At 25.9% G+C, this 10,359-nt stretch overlaps 1 protein-coding gene across 1 annotated transcript in view; it reads right to left on the reverse strand.

The window, feature by feature from the left end:
- Nucleotides 1-9,378, reverse strand: part of LOC122529584 (lachesin-like) — a 57,956-nt gene extending 48,578 nt beyond the window's left edge. Inside the window, exons 1-2 of the mRNA XM_043655855.1 lie at nucleotides 9,196-9,378; nucleotides 8,238-8,369 (exon numbers count right to left, since the gene is read on the reverse strand). Coding sequence (XP_043511790.1) covers nucleotides 8,238-8,369; nucleotides 9,196-9,373 — 310 coding nt within the window. The 5' untranslated portion in view covers nucleotides 9,374-9,378. The remainder of the gene's footprint in view (nucleotides 1-8,237; nucleotides 8,370-9,195) is intronic.
- Nucleotides 9,379-10,359: the final 981 nt, after the last annotated feature.

The following is a 10,359-nucleotide window of genomic DNA, read 5'->3' on the forward strand; positions in this document are numbered from 1 at the left end:
TTTCATGATTATAAAAATCATAATTTTAAAGAATCAGTTAACATTATTTTTGAACTTGTTTTCGGAATTTAAATTTCATTATGTAAAAGATTTGATAAAGATAAAAATAAATAAGAACAGCACGAGGAAATACCTAAATTATCAAGAAGATATGGCAAAATTTCCTATTCGATGCTTTGCAGTTTTCTTTCTCTCAGTATTTTTAATGCTGTGTGAATTCATTATCATGAAGCAGCAAAATACTACTAATGACGCTTTTCTTTCTGGTGAACTTGGTGTCAATTTTCATACAATAAACATTTGCTGTAATCGTCTCTCCATGCAATAGGTGATTTAAATGTAAGATATCGTAGTTCACCAGTCATTAAAATATTTCTTGAGTAAAGATCCTTCTATACAAAAATATTATTTTCTCCGTTTTCAATCCACTGTTCATATCAAATTGAATTGTCATATTCAATTTTTTTCTCATCGTTAATCATTTGATTGATTAATAAAATGATGGTTGTAATTGTATGCAAAGCTCTTGCTTGCAAGCAAAAAAGAGTAAATCAAAAGTCGCAAGATATTTGTTTTCCTCAGTTAAATTATGCAGAATCTATTTATCAAATTTTTTGATAAAATTTGTGGTATGGAATCGTTTTCTTATAATTAATCACATATTTCGTCCATTTCTACATATGTTGCACGTAAATTTACTAAACCTTTTTATTTCCTTGTTATTTACGCTCATTCATTACATTGATATTAATTGCCGTTTTTAAATTTGTGGAACAAAACCATTTCATCATCATTTACAGTATCTTCCCTAAATTACAGATGTGACGAGTTACTTTTGAGTAGTTAAAAGTAAATTTGATCGAATAATAATACTTGAATATAGCATGTCTAACCTAACCTAGAAAACGTTTAGCTTTTAATTATTTAATTGAAAAATTACATACACTATCACAAAGTGCAAGAAATATGCTTTCAAAAAACGTATTTCTCTTTGCAAAAAAATTATACAAATTGAAAACAAATGAGAAACATTTCTTTAATTTCTTTATAATTATGCAAGGGATAATTTATTTTGTTTTTATATATTTCTACTAGTTCAAAAATATATTACAACTTATAAATTTTGTCAGTTTTCCTACACGTTGTATTATCATTACTATTCGATATTACAACGTGAATTACGAAATCTACTTGTTCCATCAAAAGCTCTATGCGGATAATATCATGAATAAATTTATCTAAAACAGAGTTTTATTATTTTAAGAGATCATATATTATAATATATATATATATATATATATATATATATATATTTTATAGATTTCAAGACCATCTTTTTTTTTAATTGTGACGTGTATCTCTAATTTCATAACTTTGTAACTGATGTCACAACGAATTCGTTGGCAAAGTACATACAGTGAGTCCCAAAATCATTGGCATACGTATATACTAGCAAAGGAATGCATCAAATAAGTAGTTTGTAAAAATATTTTTAATACTTTTTCGGTTGTAACATATATTTTATACTCGAAACTAATAGAGCAATACAAAAAATAGCAACATTTATTGTTAACAAATAAAAATAATAGTCGATAACAAAATATGTGCTTTTTTGACCTCATAAAAATATTGGTACACTTCGTATAAGAGTTAATTACAGTAAAATGTTAAACAATAAATTTGCTTTTCAATATTTTGTGGGATAGCCTTTTTGCTCTATCACTTCTGCCAACTTTTTTGGCACTGATTCGATCAACTTTTTAATATAATTTATGTCTACAAAATCCCATTCTAATTTCAGTTTAGCTTCTAAAACATTTTTATTTATTATTTATTATTTTAGTTATGTTATATTTGTGAATTTGTATATCAATTTTATTCCAAATCATCTCAATTGAGTTGAGATTTGGTGATTGTGGAGGTGTATCGATAACTCCTGGACAATTATACAAAAGCCATTCCCTTACAACATATGCTTTGTATTTCGAATCAGCATGCTTTCTGTCTTCGTACAGCATGAACTTGTCCAAAATATTCATTTTTTCGGCACTCTGTTTTAAATTGTTTCTCAAACTGTCTAAATACATTGTTTTATTCATGTTTTGTTTAATAACATGTAAATTTCCCATATCATGATAACTGAAACACCCTCACACCATAACATTTCCGCCTCCATGCTTTATTGCTTGAATTTTTTGAATTGAATTCTTTGTTCGGTTTTCTCCATATTTTTGAATGACCATCTGACCAAACGTTATACTTATTTTCGTAAAAAAAATGACATTATGCCAGAACTCGACAGGTTTTGATATATATTTTTTTGCAAAATCCAATGACTTTTCTTTATTAATTGCACTTACTAGTGGTTTTCGCTTAGCAACGCATTCGTTGTATGAATGTTTTCTTAGTACTCGCCGTACTGTATCATTTGAAACAAATTTTTTGGAAAAATTTTCCAACATCGCATTAATTCTGGGAGCACTTTCTTTCGGATTTTTTTTATTTGCCTTATAATAAAACGTTCTTCTCCTGCATTTAAGATTTTTTTTCTCCCACGTCCACTCTTATTTTCTACTGTTCCTTCAACTTGATAATTCTTAATGATATTTCTCACGGCACTAAAATTTGCCGATTATTTTGCTATTTTCTCTGATCATGCCATCCTTCCTGTGAAATTACAATTTTTCTCACATTTACACTTGTTTCTGTACCTTTATTGCCCATTATCGTATGCAATATTGAACAAATTAAGTTCAATACAAATATTTGAATTACTATTTTAATATTTCGAAGCTTTTTTGAATAAATAAATGCTTATGTTGGAATTAAACATTTATGAATAAATATGAATAAATAATTTCACTGTTTGACTTTAATACTCACCTAATAGAATTTTTAAATTCACAAAATTACTTTAAACTCATAACATATAAGGTCGACGAATTCGTAAATGATGATTTAGATAGAGTAGATATAATTAGATATAATGCAATGAAATAAAAATATGATATTAATTTAAGAAAAACCAAAAAGGGATACCGAGTATTTTGAAAAGAATAACCTTTAAAAAATTTATTTCTTTCCTTGTATGTGTCTTTTAAATAGTGTAATCTTGTCCTGAGAAGATTCTTAAAAAACAATATGTGATCAATGTGATCAATGCGCATTTTTATGTAAATAACATATTTTTCATATTACATACATTTTGTATGTTTTATATAAAAAATAATGGATTGAATATGTTACATATTTCTTGCACATTTTGTATATTTTCCTTGTTATCAGTTCTCTCTGCAACAATTTATGAATTATGAATTATAATTTATGATACTTTTATAATGAGCCAGTAATTTCAATTCAACGTGAGTCCAAAGAAATGTGAATGGTAACGTTGGTACAAGTACAGAACAAAAATATACTGATACTTGATTTAATGTAATTTAATCATTTTCAGAGTGTTAATTGTTAGAGATGTTTATTAATTTTCGTATAATGCTTAAAGTAAAAAATGCTAAGCAATTTATGTTTAACCAATGGATAAGTGAAATAAGTAATGCAAATTTTATTTTTAAAGAAGATATTGTTCATTGCCATGCTAAAGACTTGTAAAGATTTAAAAATATTCTATTTCAAAATGTTAACATATAACTTGTTTATTGCACGGTATATGACATAGTAGATTATTAGAGAAAGTATGACAACGTATTCTAAAGTATAAATATACTCATATTAAAAGTAAAACAAGTTTTTTTAAAAATTCCTCTTCGTATAGCGGCTTACAAAGAAAAAATTCCAAACGTTTCACTTCCATCAGAGCCAGTCATTCCAAGGTGGAGAACTTGGCTAGAGACTGCATTATTCTGTGTAAAGCATTTAAAAACTATTTAAGGGATAATTTATGATTCTTCTAATCTAATTAAATTTTGATATTTACATTACTAATGACAATTTTATTATTAATATTTCTGAATATTAATAATATATATATAAGCAATTTAACAAATAAAACTGTTTGATGATGAAAACACAGCATCATTAGGATAACAAAAATTCTCGAGGTGTAAAATCTAAAACTTTGACGTATATTGAAGCCCATTTCCTCCTTAAGTGTACAAAAATTAAAAAAGAGAAAGATACTTTTAACTAATCAATGAACATAATTAACGATATTGTAAAAAGTATGGAAAACATACATGAAAAACATATTAAAGAAATTTAATCACATAAAATCCTAACTATTATATAAATTCGGAAAAATTTTAAATGGTACATTTACAGGAGAATATTTTAGCACGATATTTGAGTAAATTTAAATATACAGGGTGAGTCTCGTAACGTGACGACATCAAATGATTCATAAATATTTGTTGTACGAAAAAATGTTCAGATAGAAGTTGCATGGCTTCCAAAGGGAGCTTATTTTGCTTTTTTATCAAGGTATGAAGGTCACCTTCAATTTTTTAAATGAAATAGTTAATATTTCATCCCGAATTCGGATAAAGCGTTAAAGTCTACATAAAAAAGTATTACAACAAATAGGATCTAAAATATATAGTTACTGAGATATTAGCAAAAATATTTTTTTACATTGTATTAGAAAAGGCCCTTAAACTATAGCCGAACTAATTTATAGTAGTCTATTCTAGTCTACTTCTGAAGTAGAAAGAATATCATCTGCTTACAAATTAATTTTCTCAGATAAGCGATATCATTCCACTGTAGAAAGATGGAAAAAATGATTCTTGTATATTGTAATGTAAATTATGAAAAGTAATATGAAGACAATTAATATTGTAATTTATAATATATTGTAATATATATACACATATATTCTGCATAGTGTTAGTATATTGTTTGTATGTTCTTTGCATATTTCTTGTACATTCTTTGCATATTTGTTGCATATGTAGATATATATTAGCTGCATAAAAATTCGTAGTCTAGTAATAGAAGATAATTACCTACATATTCTATCTTTTTGTAATTCATTGTATTTATATATTTAAATTTCTTTGAAATATAGTTTAAATAATACCTAGTAATATTATTAACAAAAAAAAAAAACTGGCAGAAAAATTAGAAAGCATGATAAAAGAATTGCAACTGTCTAAGTCGATGCATCCTAAACCTTTTAGAGAATAGAAATAATGTACAAAATGTTAGTTAAATGACTTCAAACAAAAAAAATAATTATCATTTTGTACATCTGTTGTTTTTAGAATTGTCAGACAAGTTTAAAATTAAGTATTTTTTTCGGATACTATTTTTAATAACTATAATTCATTGCTGCTTATCTGCGACCATCTTTTAATTTATTCCACAAAAAATTACAATGCAATAAGATTCGAAGATCGAATAAGCCAATCGGATACATGTCCAGTGTTAAATCGAGATAATAACGTGATTGAAAAATGTATGTAACAAAAGTACATAAAAATCAACAAAAGTACATGAAAATCAACGTCTTGAACATCTATTGTATCTAAAGCCAGAAATTTAAGATTGTGAAGTTGTCTAGTCTGTAGTACAAAGTTACTTTTCAATTATTTCCATCTATCAACAAAATGTTTGTTTTTGAACTAGCTGAATTTTTTTGCAATGTCTATTAGCTGATAGATTAAAAAAAAAAAGTTATAGCGTTACACATAAAAAAGTTGATGACCTTAAGAACATATTTTAAAAAAAGATATGGAAAAAAATAAATATCATTATTTTAAAGAGATATTCTTCCAAAAAATATTATTTTCTGATCGACATGAAATTTTATGAAATTTCAGGAAAAGGAGGGAAACGAGAGAGAACTTCAAATTTTAGTTTCGGATTTTTATTGGTTTTCGAAATATTAATAAAAAACTTTCAGTAGATTACACTGAATTATTCTACCTACAACGTTGAAATAGTCATCGTCGGTGAACATTGGGAAATTGTTTCGAGTAATAGTAATAGAATATCAGCTTCGATATCTATACGTGTGTTGCATAAAATTCACGTAGTGCGCTATTTCTAGCAGACAAGAAATATATATAACACAAATTCAACTTCAACTCCTATCTTTCCGGCAAGTAATGCGAAAAAATTAATGTTATTTGGAAATGACGTTTAATTATATTAATTGTAAATAGGACATTCTATAGATACTGATATCGCTAATACGTCATCAATTACTTAATATCCAATGACGATGCCATCACTGCTAGTTGATGTAATGTCTATATAGACAGAATTTAATGTATTGTACTGACAATTTTTTATTAATTTCTTGGAAAGTAACAAAAACCTGAAACTAAAATTTTACATTTAGAGTCCACCCTTTCTTTTTCTCCAACCCCTCAAAATTTCATGTCTATCGGGAACTGGCACTTTTTGGAACTACAGTTTTTTAAATTAAAAATCCTTTAGTCATATCATCTGTGACAAAAAAAAAGAAGAAAAGAAAAAATATTAATCAGTTTAATAATAACGAAAATAATTCAAGTAGTCACGTTAGATAATCGCGTTAGGCAATTCATCCTTTCTTTTTATATCGTGTTTTTTATATTAAAATAAAAATAGGATCTTTTTAAAACAAATTTTGCTAACTTATAAATTTTCTTAAAAACAGATTTTTCTACATTACATCTGGTGTTTCATATAATGCAACCTTAAGCTGATATGTTTTTTCACGTGACCATAAATAAAGCGAATACTTAAACATTCTCATTAAAATGAGATAATCTGCATGTGTATTATATATTACTAATGCATACATTAGAAATTGTTATAGACAGGTATATATTTTTCGGCTGAACTATTTATATCATACTGAATAGAATTGTTCACGAACTGCTCGGAAGAAAACAATATTGTATTTATATTGAAGCTCGCGAACAGTTTGCTAGTCAATCATAAAAAAATTTCAGATAAAATTCTGAATCAGTTCCGTCTCCTAAGCGAACATTGTTTGACGTTCGCTAATCAGTTCGCGAATAGTTTTTTTTTTTTTACCAAAAAACGCCTTTGTTTCCTATATTTTATAGCTTTTCTGGGAACAGTGTTCCTACTTTTCAAGACAGCGTGACTATGTGTGTCACTAATTATTCTTAAATTTTCTTATTTTATAATTATATGTGTATATATATATATATATATATATATATACATGTATGTATATCATGAACTTTTTTAAAACTAATTAGTTTTCGGACCAGGATCAGGATCAGTATGGATAAAATAAAGATTAAGCCTAAACAAAGTAATTTGGCTGGAAGCGAGTATCTAGAGTAGATAGTCACTTTTGTACAAGCAGGCCTATAAAAATCATCTCCAAGGTTTAGTATTACACACGCATACTACATACCAACAACTGATTATGCACGTTTAAATATAGGATTGAAGAACTTCAATCATCTTTGAATTATTATCCCTCCGACGGAAGTAAAACCGAATATATCAAAATCGGCTTGCGGACATTAAAACAGACGCTGCCGTGCTGATATATACACTCATTAAATGAAAATTATTTCAGGAACAATATTTTATACAATAAAATGAATGTAGAAAAATTTAAATATTATATATGTAAATTGTATATGAAACATGATAATAGGTAAATAATAGTACAACCACATTGGAGACAATTATACATAAAAGAGAGAATCAGAAATTTGCTATAAAATTCTTTCCCTTAGAATCTTATTTTCGAGAAAATCGAGTTTGAAAATTCATAAGATATTATAAGAACATATCAAGAAAGAGTTATTCAATTGAAATAAGTATTAAAATTAAAACAAAAGATTGTATGTAATTTGATAAATTAAAAAGCGAAAATACATTAATTTATCCTTAATTTATTAAACCGAATTATATATGCAGCAATGAGGATGACAACAATATATGTGCAATAAAAAATGAATATTTTGCAAAATTCTGTTACATTATTTTAATTTCATTTCTATCTAATTACTTTATAATTATTTTATAATAGTTATTTTAACTATAACTTTCAACGAATAGAAAAAACCAAAAATAGAGTGACACAATAACTAAGTACTTATTCATGGGCGTATCTCATGAATTTTCAAACTCGATTTTTTTAAAAATAAAGCTCGGACGAAGAACTGTATATCAAATTTTTTACATAAGATCACTTTCGTTCTAATTATTTTTTAACCTTCGACTTATCTTGTACAACACATGAAAATAGTAATTACAAAATATATTTATATAAATTTATATAATAATTGATTAATAATACGTACAGTGAACTTGTACGGAATAACGTTTGCTGACTGTTGGAGGCACATTGTTGCTGGCTATGCAAAGATACGTGCCCATTTCTTGTCGAAGAACTCCAGTCAACTCTAGCGTTTCACCCACGTAAGTTTTCAATGCTGAAAGATGAAATTTTTATCTTATTTTCTTATATTTGGTATATACATACATATATAAAGTAAATTATTGTAACGTATATAATAAAAAGAGAAGAAATCATAACATTTTGAACGAATTCATGTTGATTTATCTATTAATAAGATAATATTAATCTACTGTTTGTTACATGAAAATAAACGAAACTTATTTTTAAGTTCAAAAGTCTTTGAGTTAAAGTCTTAAGTTAATTATTAACATCATCGATTTTGATATGCAGATATGTACATTTTCTTGTTGTAAAAATGTACTTTTCTAACGAATTTTTAAAGCTAACTTCTTTTACTTCTCATAAATTTTTTCTTTTAAAACTAAAATTTAAAACATATTTATCCTTAAATCGTAATTTCTGTTTATTCGTTTAATTATAATTTTCATTGTTGAAAAATATTACTTACTTGAATTACTAACAGTAATAAATCAACTTCATTTTTAACATTGCTATATAATGAATATTCAGAAATTTTAATGAAAATTTTTATTAAGAAAGCAATTTTTATTTTTCAAATATAATTCCTTTTTCTAACTGATATCATTCAGTCCATAATGATATTAAATAGTTTTTGGCTTAAAACAAAAGAATATAATTTAAATGTCAACATTTATATATCAAAATATATAATATGTTTCCAGCTACTTTATATAATGTAAAAAATTATTTTTTAAATTAAAAAAAAAATTTTTTAAAGCATTTAAAAAATTCCATTAAAAGCATTATTTTTAAACGTCTTAATATTCGTACTTAAATATTCGTATTGAATATATAATTGTAAATGATTGATATCTTACATTGTTTTTGTCCATCTACACGAAGAATAATGTTCCGGCCATCTTCTCGTTTCCACGTGACAGTGGGCTTTGGTGAACCAGTCGCATTACATTTCAACTTTACTTCACCACCTTCATGAGTTACCATACCATTGGCAGATTCATCATCCACTATATCTGGTGGTATTAATACTTCCATGTAACCATTCTATATAGAACAATTAAGTTTGCATTAAAATTATTGTTACAATAGATTAAATTTATCAACCAAATTTTTAATAACATTGACAAATATTACTATCGAGGAATATAATTAAATTTATAATAAATGAAGCTAATAATATCATGATTGTTACAATAAAAATTTATTTATTCTATTTTTAAAGAATAAAAGGCTTTTAAACTTTATTTATTTGTCCCAAATCGTTAACTTATTTTGAATATAAAATGAGGTTACGTAATGATTTCATATAATGATAAGAGTATAAATATATGTATTTATGTATCTGGTATTATTTTGTTAAGACTTTAAGAATAACATTTATAATTGTATAATATGTTTATTAGTATTATGAAAAATGCATATGTGAAGGACATAAATAAATTAAGTTTTAATAGCGTTTTACTGAAACGTACAGAATATCAAAAAATTAGTTGCTAGGAATGACTTTAGGAATCAATTCTACAATTCTACAATGGAGATTTATTTAAAATATTGATTGCAAAATTGATCTTGAGTATGATTTTCAGTGTCAAATTGTTTTTTCTTTATCATATTTTACTAAGGAAAAGAAAAAGTCTCAGAAGAATCATCGTAACTCAATCGTCCTGTTAGAAAAAAATATTGAAGTTTTATTAGTTATAAATTGATATTTGTAATGTGCTTACATTCTATGGACAGATGCAGGGATAACAACATTCATCATTGCACTCCACCATTGTATATCCTGTATTTTCTTTTTTCTTTTTTCATTATTTAAATAACCCCGAACTCATATTTCTATATTTCGCCCAATATTGCGTATTGATTTTATATAATAAAAGACATATTTACTTTTAATTGTTCAACGGATGTAATATGTATACATATACTTCTTACAAGGAAAAAATCCTATACTGAAAATGAGGAGCTTGTGACGAGTAGGTTTGCATCTTATTCACAGCAATTCAAAAATTAACCGGTGA

This window comes from Frieseomelitta varia, unplaced genomic scaffold, assembly GCF_011392965.1.
Source record: "Frieseomelitta varia isolate USP_RPSP 00005682 unplaced genomic scaffold, Fvar_1.2 scaffold_296, whole genome shotgun sequence".
In the NCBI taxonomy this organism is placed as follows: domain Eukaryota; kingdom Metazoa; phylum Arthropoda; class Insecta; order Hymenoptera; family Apidae; genus Frieseomelitta; species Frieseomelitta varia.